This window comes from Rutidosis leptorrhynchoides, chromosome 7 (genome assembly GCF_046630445.1).
Source record: "Rutidosis leptorrhynchoides isolate AG116_Rl617_1_P2 chromosome 7, CSIRO_AGI_Rlap_v1, whole genome shotgun sequence".
In the NCBI taxonomy this organism is placed as follows: Eukaryota; Viridiplantae; Streptophyta; class Magnoliopsida; order Asterales; family Asteraceae; genus Rutidosis; species Rutidosis leptorrhynchoides.
In genome coordinates, this window is record NC_092339.1 from 379079887 (window position 1) to 379097938 (window position 18052).

The 18052-nt window shown below is 38.6% G+C and overlaps 2 protein-coding genes across 2 annotated transcripts; both read right to left on the minus strand.

Moving 5' to 3' along the window:
- Positions 1–6687: 6687 nt before the first annotated feature.
- LOC139858525 (putative pentatricopeptide repeat-containing protein At1g64310) lies at positions 6688–8523 on the minus strand. Its single transcript, XM_071847364.1, has one exon. It carries the CDS (start codon positions 8488–8490, stop codon positions 6832–6834), a length of 1659 nt encoding a protein of 552 aa, XP_071703465.1. The 5' UTR covers positions 8491–8523; the 3' UTR covers positions 6688–6831.
- Positions 8524–11424: 2901 nt separating this feature from the next.
- On the minus strand, positions 11425–13316 carry LOC139856830 (UDP-glucuronate 4-epimerase 3-like). The gene has a single exon (XM_071845539.1). The coding sequence runs from the start codon at positions 13157–13159 to the stop codon at positions 11843–11845; it is 1317 nt and encodes a 438-aa protein (XP_071701640.1). The 5' UTR covers positions 13160–13316; the 3' UTR covers positions 11425–11842.
- Between the last annotated feature and the right edge of the window lie 4736 nt (positions 13317–18052).

Consider the following 18052-nt stretch of genomic DNA (forward strand, 5'->3'; position numbering starts at 1 on the left):
TTAGATTGAGTAGACCCCGAAGATTCTTTCTCAACAATAACATGTTGTGGAGTAACTGAAATGGTTGTATTGTGAAAAGGATCAGAAAAACCAGTCTTGGGTGGCCTCGTGCAAGTCTTCTTAAAATGACCAAGCTCATCACAATTGAAGCATCTAACCTTTGACATATCAAAACCAAACTTCGAGTCTCGATTCAAACTCAAAGACCTCTGTCCAGTTTTCTTCAAGTACTTCCTAGCCCGTCTAACAATGCTACCCATGCAATAAAGTATATTCATCCTTTCGATATCTTCCTCATCAATCTGATCATAGTCTTCATTTTCAAGATGACTATTAATCACTTGTCCACTAATCATATCGTTGTATGAGTTAACAACAATAGCTGCCAGAGCCATATCTTCCTGAATTGATTCGATGGGTCTCTTCCTGATATTCTCAGTTTGAAACACAGGAGTCTGAGTCTGAGTCTGTTGAGAAGGAGAATTCTGAGTCTGAGCTTGTGATTTAGCATTAAAGTAGCCAGACTGAGATTGTGGAGCAGACATTTGAGAAGCATTTGCTGTAATATAAGCTGTTTGTAATGGAGCATGACCAGAAGATGAAGCTAAAGTGGATGCAGAAGCAACTACCGAACCAAGTATCTTCCTCTTAGCTTCTACCTGAATATCCTTCTCCATCAACTTAGAAGTAAAAGCTGTCAATGTTAACGTATGACCTGATGTGCTGTACATGTTCTGAATCTTTTCAATCTCATGGTCCCACTTTTCTGGAAGACCATCTTTCAACACCCTGACTGCCTTATCATCAGGTACATCAATCCCATAATCCGCCATCTCTGCTACCAGTAAACGATATCTCTCCAAAGTTTGTCCCAGTGACTCTGATGGAAGAGCAGCAAATGCCCTCCATTCATCCTTCAATACCTTACCTTTTGTTGCCTGATAAGTAGCAGTACCCTCTGTTGCAGATTGAAGGGCCAACCAAAGAGTATAAGCGGTTTTGTTACGGTTTTTGAACTGCTGGAAAATGTCCTTTGACAACGCTTGCGTTAGCTGAGCATAACATCTACACTCAAGATTATATTGTTCACGCTCTGTAGGACTAAACTGTTGTGTTTCTTTGGGTTCACCATCACCTCCACAAGGCCAAACAAACGGATTCTCAATACATTCCCAAAGTCTAGAGTCAACACCATTTAAGTAAATAACAAACCTAACTTTCCAGTCCAAGAAGTCTTTAAGATTGTCAAGTCGAGGTACTTTATTTGTCGATCCAGATTCGCTTTCGTTAAGTAACAGTTTTTGTAGTCCAGGTGCAATTACTAACGCGCTATATTCATTTGTCACTTGTTCATTAGTGTCCGACATGTTAACTGATTAAGTTTGAAAATAAAAGATTAATTAAGATCCTGATTAAGTCACACGGTCGACTATCTCTGACACACGGTCGACTGTATAAGACACACGATCGATTGTACTTATCACACGGTCGATTGTCTAACAAAATTTGGGAGCACTTCGTTACTATATAAGCCTTGGGTATTGCAAACACACACAGCCGATTGTTTAACTCTCACGGTCGATTGAAACTCTCACACGGTCGAGTGACAATCTCACACGGCCGACTGACTTAGGGAATCTGGCACGGCTCTAGTAAAACTCACACGATCGGTGGAACAATACACACGGTCGATCTTAGGACTCACTCGGTCGGTTGTCAGGACACACACGGCCGAGTGTGTTCTTGACAGAATCTGGTCGACTATTAGGGTTTTCTAGACAAAAATCAATTTTGCAATCGATTATGGATGGAAAACTCAAAAACAACACGTAGATAATGAAAATAAGCACTCCAGAAACACCTTTTGACAATAAAAACACTATCAATAACGTGTAAACACAGATTAATAGACCAAAAACCTAAAAAACTCCAAAAACACAAACTTTGACCCAAAAAACGATTTGATCAAGCAAAAACCAGAGACTCCAGCTTTGATACCACTTTGTAGACGATAAATCTATGGATCTTAGGTCGCTTGAACTCTAAACTAAAGGCGGAACACAATAGAATAGAGGTAAATCGAGATACGGGTCGTTTCGGGATCGAATTGGTCGAACCTAGTGCAAAACCTAGATTAGATCGACACCTAGACGATGTATTTCGGTGGTATTCGGTGTTAGGGTTTTCTGGAGACGAGAAACAACGATTTGGAACAAATGGGACGAGTAACCTCATCAAATAAGTCTAAACCCGTATATATACTGCAAGTCAGACACACTCGGTCGAGTGTGTCTGTCAGTCGGTCGACTGACTTACACAGTCGGTCGAGTGTGTACACACACTCGGTCGACTGTGTGCAGTTTAACATATTGATTATTTAATAAACTAAGAACGCACAATCACCATAGTAATCAATAGTCACTAGTAAATAACATTATTACATAACCGAATGTACTAAACGTAAGAATAAACTACGGCTGGGGATTCATGCACCAACACTGACAAAAAAAGGATACCATTATTTCAATGACATCGTTATCGATTCAAAAGTTAACTACAAACTAAATCTTTTTCCAGTATTATGGTTTTCAATTGTGTTATTTGTTTTTTTTTTTTTTCAGGTTATAACTTGCTTGCTTTATTATCAGTGATTCAACGTTACTACTGAAAATGTTTTGGTTTCTTAACAACCCAAAAAAAAAACTTTATAAAATATAATTATTCTGACAATTCAATTTTTGATTCGTCCTTAAAAAAAACCCCGCGAATTCGCGGGTCTTAAGCTAGTAATAATAATAATAAAAAAACCCCGCGAATTCTTCATGCTGTGAATCAGTTGATTGAGGATCGTGGCTCTGATGTTGGCCTCTCTATGTTATTAGTTGATTTTCAAAATGCCTTCAATCTAGTTGATCGTACGGTCATGTTACGTGAAGTTCGCCGCCTTTGTCCGAGCATTTCTCGGTGGGTTGAATTTTGCTACTCTAATCCAGCCAGATTGTATTATGGGAACCACACCTTATGGTCTTCTCAGGGGGTGCAACAGGGTGATCCCCTTGGTCCGCTGCTTTTTGCTTTGGTCTTACAGCCCTTGGTTTCTAAAATCAGAGATAATTTTGAGGTTTGTCTTCAGGCGTGGTATTTGGATGATGGCACTATTATTGGGGACACTTTGGTGGTGGGGAAGGTTTTGCATTTGATTATGGAGGATGAGCCTCGTTTTGGGCTACATCTAAACGTTGAAAAAACAGAAATTTTCTGGCCTACGGAGGACCCTCACAGCAGGCAAGCAGGTGTCTTTCCTCCTAATATTGCTCGGCCTTTAAATGGTGTTAAGTTGCTAGGGGCCCCCGCAACTTCCGATCTTGGTTTTAGTAGTGAACTGGTGATGCAAAGGGTGACCAAGTCCATTGCGCTTATGGATAAGGTTGCTAAGCTTGATGATCCTCAGTGTGAGTTGTTGTTGCTTAGGGCATGTACGGGAGTTTCTAAACTCTACTTTACCTTGCGTACTTGTCCTCCTAGTATATTTGAGGCGGCTCAACGCGCTTTCGATGGAGCCCTTCGATCTTCCTTGGAGCGTATTGTTACTGCTTCAGAGCCTGGGTTTGGTGATTGGCAGTGGCGGCTTGCCATTTGCATTTGGAGGGCTTGGTGTTTATTCTGCGGGAGATGTTCGTCATTATGCTTTTCTGGCTTCTCGATTACAGTCTGCTGGGTTGCAGACCAAGCTCTTACGTCATACGGGTATTGTTGGTTTTGGTCGTGCTTTTGAAGATGCATTGGGTCTGTTTAATAATACGGTTGGGTTTGATATTTTAGGTAATCCGAGTGAGGTCGCTGCCCCAATACTCATGAAGAAATTGGCAGATGTTTATTTCACAAAGGTTACCGCTTCTGCCGAATCCACTTTTTCGTTATCTCCCCGACAATCGGCCTTATGGAAATCACAGCAGGGTGATCACACATCTGCTTGGCTAAGGGCAGTCCCTATTTTGGGGTTGGGTCAGACGATGAACGCAAAGACTTACCGATGTGTATTGTGCTACCGGTTAGGTGTTCCATTGTTCTCTATCTCGACGGCATGCTCTGCCTGTTCAAGGGTTTTTACTGGGGATATTTTCGGGGATCACGCCGTGTCTTGTGCTGGTATGGTGGGTATTAAGCATCGACATAATATTGTTCGGGATTCCCTTGTTGATGTTTGTTATCGATCTGGGATTTCAGCGAGAAAGGAGGTTGACATTGGGTTGTCTGGAGGGAACGACAGGGCCCTCAGACCTGCAGATGTGTTACTTTATTCCTGGGATTGTGGTCGCGATGTTTGTGTTGACTTGACAGGGTCTTCTCCTTTGACGCAGTCTGGGCTTTCTGACTTTGTCCCTGGACGTGCTGTGGTTGATGCGGCTCGTCAGAAGCGGGTAAAGTACGAATCTAGCTGTCAGGCGATTGGTTATGGTTTCATTCCTTTCTCATTTTCTTCCCTGGAGGAATTAGAGAAGGAGGCTGTTTCTTTGCTAAAGAGGGTTCAGAAGAGTTCGATGGCGCAAGATATTAGTGCCGGTGCTGCTGCTCATATTTTTACTAGGATAGGTTTTGCTATTGCTAGAGGTGTGGGGGCCCAGATTGTCTCTAGGCTTCCCACTAATTTTTTGTAAGTTTTAAAACTTTTAAGTTTTTTATAATAATAATGATGATGATGATGATGATGATGATGATGATGATGATATTCATTCATTTGCTTCTTTAAATTTGCTTTAAAATCATGGATGGATAGAGCAAGTTATAATCATTCTCCACCATCATGATCAAAACAAAGTAAATTCAAGAGAAGCTATGGTGATGGAGATCCCACTTTTCAACTTCAATTGAGCGATGACATTAGTGAAGGGATGGAGCGCTCTCTTTTGATTCTAGACAAACTGTTATTCTCTAAAGCTAAATTAGCAAAATGGTTGATTAATGGCAATGTAAAGATTGATATGTGTTGCCTATGGGGTAAGTATGGTGCCATTGTGAGATGCACCGATGATAATGGGCTAAAAAACTCATGTCAAGGTCCAAAAGGATATTTGAATTTTGTTAAAGTAACTCCATTGACCGATCGTCGTGGTAGATTTTCTAGAGCGGTTTAGGTTGAGGTGAAGGGCATTCTAGTGGATTACTGTTGCATTGATAATATGATGGGTGCAGTTAAAGATTTCGGCGAAGTTCTATGTATTGCCAAAAGTTCTCACCAGTTAACCCAGGCTGAGTCACTGTTCGTGTTCATGGAGGTGATGGATCCTGGTTTTATTCACAAAATGGTGATAACGAAAATAAAAAACAACCAGAAAGTAAAGTTGAGGATACAAGAAGTGGGAGACGATTTCAATCCTAGTGATTACATTGAATCTGAAAATCATGAAGACTTTATTGAAAGCGTTAACAATGCCGTTAGGGAGGAGGAACGTGACAATTATATCCAGGAGGATCCCGTTATGGAAGACGAATGGGAGGATGATCATAACTCACCGGAACTAGAGCCATCGATGCCAGTTAGGTTAACGGATGAAGACCCGATTATAGAAGATGAAGGTGTTCATGGGTTAGTATCACTAGATAATACCAGGATACCGGAAAATATACCACCACCGGAAACTGAACCTTCAACCCCAATCAGGCCATTGCATGTGACTCAAAGTTTAAATAGTTTTAATTTTTTAAATCGATCGAAAAGTATATAATTCAAATTATTTAGTTGAAGTATAATTAAGTCAATGTGTCTTTATATATATGGAAGAATAAGCATAAGATTATTAGAAACTCTTCAACATATATTCCTTCTCTTAGTGAGTATATTATTTACACATTAGTTACTTAAAAGACGTAAAAACAATTACTACAAAATTTGTTTAGCAGAAGTTAAGTGTCTTCATAATCCACCATGAGTTTATTAATAAAACATAGTATTTTATATATCATTATCATTATTTAAGATAAATCACAAGTTAATTGACGACATGTAGGATCGACTAAACAGGATTAACCAATCCGGATCTTCAATATCAATTGTGGAAATACTCGATATTGGGGTTAACACTTTGATTACTTGATTAAGAGACACAAAAAGAATGTTTCTATGCCTTAGACACGATCAAGATGAGTTGCAGAGGTGAATGAATCGGCTGTAATAGGTTATGGGTGTGTAACCTAACAAATGGGCAGAATACATCATTATATACTATCTGCAGGTGAAACCGTACGGTTGCAGGATGCAACCGTGCGGTTGCAAAACCAGTTTGTAAGATAAACATTTAAGCATAAACAAATCAAACCAAACCCAAAGTCCGATTGTCCAATGTATTACAAACAAAATACTCATCTAAACGATGTAAAGACTATGGACTTATTACATGCACCAACAGAAACACATTTTGAAATCTTCTTATTTTGCTGGACGTTTGGCTTCTTATTCTCCTTACCCTTGTTGATTTCTTCAAGTATTGCCATTGCACGTATACATAACGTTGGTAGGTCTCAAGTAGAAATCTTCCCTATTTTAGTGTATACAAATTGAAGATACAAATTTTTGGACTACACTATGATAAGTCAAATAGGGTCAAAATGAAATGGATGGCTAAAGCCAAAAAATTTGTTGTATACATTATGGATTAGATGATAAATGTAAGTAATCACAAGCCGGTTGCCTACTATTTTACAGCATATGAATCATTTTCTTGGATGGTTATATTTGTATATACATATAGGAATACATAAACCCGTGAATAGATTAATTCAAGATCGTCAAAAACATTTTTTTTAATATCATTCAAAAGACTTAAACACCTTTTAAATCTTAATCCAACTAATCCCGCTCATTTTCTTTTTTCCCAAATCATCTAATTCATCTCTCATGTTTTTCGCATCATCCCATCTCCCATTTCCAGCATGGAAATTAGAAACCATAACTTTGTAAGTACTCCTATTCGTCTTATCGTCAAGCAATCGTTGAGTTACAATTTTAGCAAGTTTTGAATCATTATGTGCATCACAACAAGATAGAAGTGCACCCCAAATTCCAGAATCCACAGGTTCTCCTAAAGAGTCAATAACATTATAAGCCTCGTCCAAATTTCCAGCCATACCAAGAAGTTTGATATAGTTAACATAATGTTCGGTTTTAGCTTTAATCCCAAAATCAACTTCCATTCTTTTAAAAATATCTAGACCTTCTTTAATAAAACCGCCATGTGAGCAAGCTGATAATAAACCAACAAACGTAGTTTCATCAGGTTTTAAACCTCTTTCAACAACCATCTTAAACACTTGAAATGCCTCAGTTGCAAGTCCATACAAACCAAGATTCACAATTACCGAATTGTATGAAACAATGTTCCTCTGAGGCATTTGATCAAACACCTTGAGTCCCATCTCCAAAAAACCACACTTTGAATACATGTCTATTAAAGCAGAAGACACCATAATTTCCGAATCAAGGTTATTACGTATGGCATATCCATGTATCTCAACACCTTTTGCTAAAGTTACCAGCTGTGCAGTAACAGAAAGCACAGTAGCAAGGAGTATAGAATCCGTCTTAATACCTTTCGAATTCATTTTCTTGAAATAAACCAACGCCTTATGGTACTCACCAGATTGTGAAAAGCCAGAAATAAAGGCAGACCATGTTACTAAATCAGGCTGCAATAAACTATCAAATACTTTATAAGCCGAATTCATACAACTACATCGTAAGTACATGCTAACTAGCATACTATTTACATGTGCATTTGAACCAAACCCTTTTCTCAAACAATAACAGTGAATACTTTGACACACTTCTAGCAAACTTGAACTAGTGAAACTGGATAATAATCCTACCATCGTATACCCATCAGGATTAATCTCGAGTCTCCTCATCATAATAAACAAATGCAGCCCTTTCTCCCAGTACCCACAACATCCATAACCTGTTATCATCGTGTTGTATAAAACCAAGTCGTGTTCTTTTAATCTATCAAAGACCATTCGGGCATCATCAATGAGACCTAGTTTAGAGTAAGCTGACACAAGTGCACTACCACCAACAGAGTCTGGTCCTAAATTATAAACAATCAATAGTCCATGCACAATCTTAAGACTATAAAGATTAAAGCTTTCTGCACAAGCACGAAAAAGGCAAGCAAATGTGAAATGATCAGGGTCTGTTGTTACTGAAGATAACATTTGTTTAAATAGTGTAAATGCATCAAGAAAACAATGGGATTGTGCATAAGCTCTAATAATGGAGTTCCAGGTATAGACAGTTCTGTTAGGACTTTCATCGAACAGGTTGTAGGCAGAGGTAAGATCATGATTGATTGCGTAGAACCTAATGATTTTAGTCGGGTAAAATGGGTCATGAAGAAGGCATGTCTTGATAAGTAAAGCATGGAATGATTTGGTTTTGATTAGGGTTTGATTTAGCTTTGAGAGTTCAAATACAAGTGACTTGAAATGAATGAACATCAATAGTATTTAAAGAAAATTTGAAATTATTGCGTGATTGACTAAAAAGGAGTTAGAAGCTTACAATTATGGGGGTAATACTTTGGTTTTCAAACAAGTGCTGGTGGTTGTTAAACGCTTTCATTTTAAGTATTCGCAGGTAATTTGGTTTAATACACGGATGTATGCCCTCATATTTTTTTGATGCTAAAAAAGTATTCATAATTTCGATGATATCATATGTTTCATGGAAATTTAATTATATTAATCGAGTAACACCAAACGTCAATTTATTAGCGACTTGGCTGTTGCTTAGAGTTTAAATTGAACTTCACAACTTAAATTGAACTTCAGAGAGCCTAAATCTCACACTTTATTTTATTTTTTTTATTTTTTAACCTACTTATCGGCCGAAAATCTATTCGAAAGCAATCTCTCTATTCATAGAATATTGAGGGGAGTATTTTCTCTACTCTTGGGGTGTTTAACTCTGGGTGAAGAAATGACTTCTCTTTATTTTAGAAATATGGGAATGATTGTCTACATCTTACCTCCCTCATCACTTATGTGTGGTTGAGTATTGTTGTTGTTGTTGTATCATATGTTTCATGGTCGGGCATCGAACTTATTTTACGAACTGAATATTCACAAGGCGACTACGGCTTTGTGATCAGCCCGGAGTTGTTACGAGCGAATTTCGGTGGCCACGAGAGAATAACTGCAGCTGCCTAGAATCGAACTCATGACCTTCACTTAGAATTTAGTAGTTAATAAATTCAGGACAAGATTTCTAAGATGAAAAGTTAATCTTTTAAAAATTTACAATTACTTTTTTTAACCTCTTATAACGGAAAAAACACCCTCATTTACAGGTACTTCATCATGAGACTTTAACTTTGGTCGATGAGTTAATTCGATACCGATAAGGCGATAAGAAAAAGACACGTTTACCTAATATAGTACATGAGAGGAGGAGACACAGTTGATCCATGTACAGGTTGATTCATGTTATGTAAATTTTTATTTTAATTTTTTAAATCAAACACACACAGTTTTTTTGTAACTTCAATGTTTGATGAATTCTCTTGATACCAGCCATAAGCTCTTTGATCATGTTATGTATATTAACTTGTACGAATATTGTTTTGATATGTCACCCTACATGTCCCAATGTCCAAATCCTTTTATCCTACATCGAGGATTAGGAATACTAAATTTTGTTACCTGTTCAATTTTTTTTTTTTATATTAATAATCTTTTGTAGTGATAGAGAGATATTTAGTATTAACTTGTGGAACCTTGAAGTCAGTAATCAATGTTCTAATATCATTGACAAGTAGTTAAATGCTTCCTGCATCATGTAGTCATCACATTTAAGATTTTCTTGTGTAACCTCGTTATATGATATTTACAGAGAGCTGATAACAGCATCATCAATCAGCATTACGTGACTAAACTGAAGTACTACAATGTAAAAATGCAAAACAGTTCAACTACTAATAATTTTACTGTAAACAAAAAAAATGGAGGTTGCTGTTTTAAAGATGAAAAAAGCCCAACAGTTGAGAGACGTGAAGTCTGGAAGACTGGAAGTAGTCTAATTGATCAATAATAATTCATGGTTGTGCTTTGGGTAACTTCACTACTTGTGTTGTGTGGGGACTTAAACCAATTACAGTAGTGTACCTCATTACTATTACTAGTACTTCAGTTGTAAAAAGAAGCCATCAAGCTGCGCTGTTGTATTATACTGTAGAACATTTTCTAACACAGATCCATGATTGATTGATTGATTGATTGATTAGATTAGATTACTACTACATTCATCACTTCTTCAAAATTGAACATCCTCATGCACCATCACAATCGCATGTTGCCACGGTGCACCACTACTACTACTACCCATTCCATTGTTTAAGAACCAAGACCATGAACGACATAAATAAGATAACAAACTTTTAAGAAAGGATCAGGAACAACAAGTAGGCAGCCAACACATGCAGCTAACCATGAAAACACTTGCCTATAATCACTATTTACACAACCACTTCTATAAATAGTACTCCCTCCGTCCCACTTGAAGTGTCCACATTTCTATTTTGGGATGTTCCATTACAAGTGTCCACTTTGTATTTCAACCAATGAGAAGAGGTTATTCTGGAGAGAGAAGAATTCTGATTGGTGGATAATGAAGTTAGTGGGATTCCCTAAAATTGTGTGCAAAAAGTAAGTGGACACTTGTAGTGAGACGGAGGGAGTAATTGCCACCAATAAGTAGATAAAATTTGGACTCTCTCACATTCAAACAAACAAGTTGGTGTGCATTATATGTATCAACACTCCCTTATCCAGAAGCAATCAAAGTGCTTACACAAACATCAGGATACTAGTAATGATTCCACTTCAAACACTTCAAACTACGCAATATTTCATGCAAATCTTTGGTTGCAAAAATCGCTACTCGGGGAATACTCGGTCGGGACTTTTTAGAGAGTAATCGGCAACTCGGGGAGTAATCGGACGTTGACCAAGTTTGACTTTGAACGAGCTTGATTGAGTTTTGACCGCTTTCCAGAGTAATCCCGAGTTTCGGCCGAGTAATCTCAAGTTTTGTCCGAGTAATCCCCGTCGACCGAAGGTTGGCCAAGTTTTAACCGAGCACTCGGCCCGTACTTTATCCAAGTACTGGAGAGTTTTTCCGAGTTCTGCAACCCTGTGTAAATCTATTCCTTAGATCAAAACCACAACAACTAAGGTTGAATTAAAGTCTCATTCTGCATTTCTTAAGCATACAATCTAAACTAGAATTCAAAAATTCCGTTTCTATATGGATTTTTATAACAGTGGTCTTTTTTCACTGTGTTGAGTTCAAACAAAACAAACTGAAATTAAAAGTCTATACTACAAAGAATTCGATATGGTAAAAAAAAAAAACAGTGCAGATCCATGTTTTCTGTTCATCTAATAATAAAATGCAGCCCAGTTTCTCAAATTAAAAGTTCGCATATCAAGTTCCAAAAAAAAGAAAAAAAAACAGAACAACAAACTATACAAATCCAGATCCAACAACAAAAACTTAGAACTAATAAACCTTAAAAGCTAGTATGTTATTCATTATGTTATTAAGATCATTCTAAAGCTAAAAATAAATAGGAAACAACGAAATCCACCGATTTATATAAAACCGGATGGAACTAAGTCAACAGACTGTCTACTCCCCTAACACATAAATCAATCTAAAAACTTTCACTAACAAGTGTTTAAAAACATCCCCTAACAAAGGAATGCATTCACATCACCAAAACCAAACATTAACGAAAGATTATAAACTGAAACTGGGGTATGCATAGATTAACCTATTCATCGTCACACTTTATTTCCACGCACTCTTCTTTTTCCCAACATAGTAATCTTTATACCACTTAACAAACTTGGTCAACCCCGTTCCCAAATCAGTCGTAGGCCTGTACCCAAGCTCCTTATGTGCCAAACTAATATTAGCATGTGTAAACGGCACGTCACCATTTCTTGGCATTAAAACCACTTTCTTCTTAGCTTTGACTTTCAACAACTTCTCCAATATGTTGACTAACTTATTAACAGAAACGGGTGACGTATTCCCCAAATTAAAGATCCTAAACTGTGCTTCACCGTTTTTCTTCCCACCACTACCCGTACTCTTTTTAGCAGTATCAAGAGCTGATAAACAACCTTTTACAATATCATCAATGTAAGTAAAATCTCTAGCAACAGTAGCATGATTAGGCCCTTCAAATATCGAAATCGGTCTTCTTTTTAATATATCTTTGGTGAAAAAGAAATAAGCCATATCCGGTCTACCCCATGGTCCATAAACAGTAAAGAAACGCAATCCAGTAATCGAAAGACCATAGATATGATTATAAGTATGCGCGATTTCTTCACCGGCTTTTTTAGTAGCCGCGTAAAGACTGGCGGGTTGATCAGTTCGGTCTTTTTCAGAAAATGGAACTTTTGAATTAAGCCCGTAAACGGAACTAGAAGACGCCCAAACAATCGCAGGTTGAGGGTTTATCGATTTCGCAACTTCTAAAATATTAACAAAACCATCAATATTCGATTTTATATAAGAATTAGGGTTTACCATTGCATACCTAACACCCGCTTGTGCAGCGAGATGAAGCACGTGAGTGAAGTGAACCAGACCGAACAATTTTCGAAGAAGAACGTCGTCGTTTATATCTCCGTCAACGACGAACACACCGGCGCCGTCAAGGAGTTGCGATTTCCGTGCTTTTTTTAAATTAACGTCGTAATAGGAATTGAAATTATCAAGTCCGACAACGCCGTCGCCGCGGCGTTTGAGAGCGACGGAAGCATGAGCGCCAACAAAACCGGCGGCGCCGGTGACGAGAACGACATGACCGTTGCGTGATCGGAGTTTAGCAGATGCTTTGACTTTTTTCTCCCAACCTGATCCTCCGTAAGAAGCGGCGGTGCGGAGGCCGCGTCGGTGGCCGGTGGTCGACGGTGGTGAGAAAAAAAGGAAAAAAGAGATTAAAGTGAGAAAGACAAGGGTCCAAAGAGTGATTCTGGGGATAGAGGTGTGAAGACGGATACGGTGATAGAGATAATAGAAGGATGATTTGTCCGGTTTGAATTTACCGGGAGTTGATGGAATATTATCAAGAATTGGTTTCAGAGATGTCATTTTTTTAATGTTTTGTTTAGGGTTTGGTGATGGTGAAATTAGGGGTTTTCAAGGCATCAAAATTAGAGGTTTTCTAAGACATCAAAATTAGGGGGTTTTTTCAGAGGGGGATGATGATGATGATGATGATGATGTGGTTTGTTTCTAGTAGATGAGAAAATGGAGTAACGGACATTTCGAATCGAAAATCGGAAATAAAAAGTAAAAAAGGAAACTAATTAAAACAATGATATTACAGGGTATAAAATTATTTAACTAATTGAAGTTTTTATAGTAATTAAAATTAAATATTATTAAAATTTAATTGATTAATAATTGAAGTTTTTCTAAGGACTTTCATTTTTATTTTTCACCAAGTACTATGGCACATTCATCGAAAAAAATTGAAACAGACATTAGGAACTAATAAAACAGCAGGCTTGAAGCTAGAAAACTATTAAAAGCTGGAAACTAAAACTATCGTTATATAAAGACGACCCTAGGCAAGAGCCAACCAACCACAAACAAACCACCATGTAAACAATGAACCACACTAAAAGCATACAACCATTGTGAACTAAATGAAAAACAAAACAACACTTAATCGACTCAAACGAAAGACAATCATCGAAGGACCCAGAGACAATTCAACCACTCGAAGCGAACATGATGATCAAATAATTCCCGACTTTTTAATCTCACAAGAGACTTTCCTACTTTTAGAGCCCGGTTTAGACAATTTCCAGTCAACTTTATTCACGTGGATTGCCTTCCCATAACGATGGGAAAAAGAATAAGACAACGCATTGGACAATTTACTACTATGAAGAAGTTATTAAGAAAAATGAATAAGACCACACGTAGTTCTAAGAGTTTTCATTAAGAATCAAAATATGCAAAAAGTAATGTATATTAAGAAAGTTGAAAGAAATTATGTTTATCAAATGATTGACTATTATCGATATACAAACAATTTAATCATGTTTTGAAACAACCCAACCCATATTTAAACCGGCTAGTAAAAATTTTTCTTTAATACATTAATAATTAGGTCTCATTTATGTTTTCAAAAACATCTTTAACACAATAATAAGTTCAATAAGCTTTAAAACATTTAATACATAGTTTACATATCCGAACGGGCAAACACGACCCGACTATTTTAAATTCTAACAAAACCGAGCATGGTGATTGGGGATACGCTACTCAATCCTAATAAATCCACAAGTACGTCTTCTAAAGCAAACTACGCAAGTCCACTAGTTCCCACACTTACCCGAGCCACCGCCTCCACGCAAATCTATAAAAAAGTAAACAACGAGAGGGTAAGCTAACGCTTAATGAGTGAAAATATACTACATACATATATACGCATAAAATGGACACGCCACACAACAAATCAAAATATCACATACCGGAGCATCCAAGCATAAAGGCAAGCTAAACTAAGCATACCGTACGATCAGTAAGCAACAAGCTAAAATAACAACAAATATAAGTTCACCAACGACGATGTGAACAACGCCAATAAGCTACACCCGGAGGGTTAGCTACATCACAACACACAACCATGGTTAACCAATAATACAAGGAATGGTACTCGAATTTTCCATCGGTGTTCACAACAACCATTAGAGTACTTAACACGTCGTACACTAATCCCGCGGGTGGCATCTTAACACGTCGATGCTTCACCCCGGGTGGCGTCTTAACACGTCGACGCTTCACCCGTGCTAGTTCTTCGAGTGGCATCTTAACACATCGATACTTCACTCCGAATGGTGTCTTAACACGTCGACACTTCATTCTTCATCTTACCTGAGGTGGCATCTTAACACGTCGATACTTCACCCCCGAGTGGTGTCTTAACACGTCGACACTTCACTCGTCACGTACGATGTGGTGTCTTAACACATCGACACTTCACAACTCATGCTACACAAATAAATACATTTTATTCGTACACGCATAATTATTCCACTCACTTCTCAATATCAAAACCCATGTCATCGGGGTTACTCATCCGCAACTCAATACCAACCATTCGCCATTGGGGTTATATAATCCGCATCACAAGCTCATGTGATAACGTACACACAAAGTGTACACCTCGCCAAAGGTGGTCAACCAAAGCGCACAACCGTGCCAATTGGACCTATACACAAGTCCATCAAACCCACCTATATTTGAAGTGGGCTCTATAACCGAGAACTACTTCACCCGACCCGCACTCATCCTACACATACATATGCACATAGGATATTAACACTCACCTTGTCGCCTTGATGAATGCCACTGAATAATCCGCAACTCGCCGATGGAATGTACCTATTCCATTATCACAAATACAACGACACATTTAGGGAGGATTTACAAACCAACCCAAATTGACAACTAGTGCAATCTCGACCCAAATGCACCTCCAAGCACAAACCGCGCTCAAACTAACCAATAATCACTAACACTAGTGACCATGGTCCTAATAAGCTAATTAAACCCGAACACAAGTGTTAAACACTTGTCTTGCCCAATTTGACACCAAAACCCTAATTTTGACCCATTTCAAAATTAGTCAAACAAACACACCCAAATGAGTTCCAACGCTTCCATAATCACTAATCATAGTGATTACACTCAATTTAAAGCCCTAAACAAGGCTAAATCATCAACCAACCCAAAACCCGCCTTCATCACTAATAAACTCGAATCCTAGTTATTATCTTCCATTAACAACTAGTGGGGTTCCATGTATGAACATACAATCAAAAGCCCTATATTTGAATGATGAACACAAAAACGAATTTCGGAGTTAGAGCTTATCGCTAGTATCACCTTGTAGCTAAGAACGAGGAGAACAAACTTGTCTCTTACGCTTTCGATCAAAACCCGCTTCTTCCTTTCCAAAAATCCCTTAGAATCAATTGGGGTTTGAAGTTTTTGAGAGAAAAGGAAGAAGAAAAGGAAAAAGATAAAAAGGAAATGAAATGGATGGATGGGATTTAAGATCCCAATCTGGCTCACACGCGAAATGACCAAAACGCCCTTGAACCTTATTTAATATTACAAAAATCTGGTGCCAGTCCGCCCAGAATGCCGCGTCGCGGCCCTCTTCGTCGCGCCGGAATACGTGTGTTTTAATGCTTATTTGTCGAGCCTCCTGAAATTGAAACCAGTGAAATACAGCGCCGCGACGAGCCTTGTCGCGCCGCGACCCAAGGCGTGGTCAGGTGCCTTCCTTACCATGCCTCCTGATCCAGATTTGTTAGTAATGTCGCGCCGCGACCCACTTTTCCGCGCCGCTACCTTTAACTTGGTCTGATCACTTTTCGCATACAAGAACTTTAACGCACGAACATGTCTCAATTCCTTCATACACCTATCGTACATACGCGATACACCTGTAAATCATGTACGGGGAAAAACGGGGTGTTACAACTCTCCCCCACTTAGATTCGATCACGTCCTCGTGATCCTAATCACTTAACCAAATCGAACCTACACTCGATGGTTCTCAAACAATCGTTCCAATCCGACTTCCAACACATTCCTCATTAACCCGAAGATTAATTCATTAACTAATTACACACTTGCATGCATTCCGAGCCGTGCAATACACGCGACATCCGAAGTCTATAACGATCACTTAGAATACGCGAATCCGCCACGTATTCTTCCAACTTCTCTAGGCAATTCTTCTCATAGAGTTACCCTTAACAACTAAATCGTCATTCGCGATTTATCAAGTCCACAAATCCGAGCACTAAAACTTGCTCAATCCCTCATATCGGGAAAAACTCCACCAATCTCGTACCGAGATATCAACCCTTTAGCGTACCATACCAAGTACAATGCTAAAAGCAAACACGTCCCAAACTAAAGTCAACCATCTAACAGATGAAGACCAAATAAAAGTAAAATCTAATGGATAACACTTACCCCTTAACATCCCTTATAGTGCGCAAACACGTCTAATACGCAACTACCGCAAACGCGTGAGCAAAATACGGCTGTTGCATCGCTATTCACACTAAAATGGTCCTTACAACCCCACCATTGGTGTATAAAACAACCAACAGATCACACAACATGGTCCTTACGACCCCAACATTGGCGTATAAAACAACCAATAGATCACACAACATGGTCCTTACGACCCCACCATTGGCGTATAAAACAACCAATAGATCACACAACATGGCCGAAACAACCCGAGCCTAAACACATATGGAGGATGGTCGAAACAACCCGAACCTTAGTGAATTCGCAACAACCCGAAATTCACCAACCCAATCCATATTTCCCACAACGAAATGACCGCACAACCCTAGTCACCGTGAATACGCGCAAACCGATATTCACTACCTCTACCCTATAGTATAACCGAGGATGGCCGTACAACCCGAGCCTTAGTGAATTCGAACTACCCGACATTCACTACCTCAAACTATGAGTCCAACCAACAAGGACAATCGTACCACCCGAAATATTGTGAATACGAACAACCCGATATTCACGTCCCAAACCACACTCAAGAATGGTACTCCCATTCCCCATCGGTACTCGAATTTCCCGATAACGTTATACCATACCGATATAACACTAAACCCATGATGAAGTTAGCGGACCGAACCACGGCCATAACCCACCAATCACTTACGCACTTTTTGGCCTCATACAACGAGTAGTGCAACATCTCGTACTGCTACACTATAGTGAATCCTAACGGATCACACTAACCATTCATCACAAACGAAATGTATATGTATACGCGAACATCGCTATCACAATCGAGCAAGAACCACCAATATCGCACATAGGCACAAAACAATAATTCTCTAGAAGAGAATCCGACACACACATCCCTTAACCGAGGGATTTCACCTTGTTCGCTAAATACGCCCATAATCTCTCAGC

Excerpts from the sequence above, each read along its gene's own strand:
- LOC139858525 (XM_071847364.1), bottom strand. The coding sequence starts at position 8,490 with ATGTTCATTCATTTCAAGTCACTTGTATTTGAACTCTCAAAGCTAAAT.
- LOC139856830 (XM_071845539.1), bottom strand. The coding sequence starts at position 13,159 with ATGACATCTCTGAAACCAATTCTTGATAATATTCCATCAACTCCCGGT.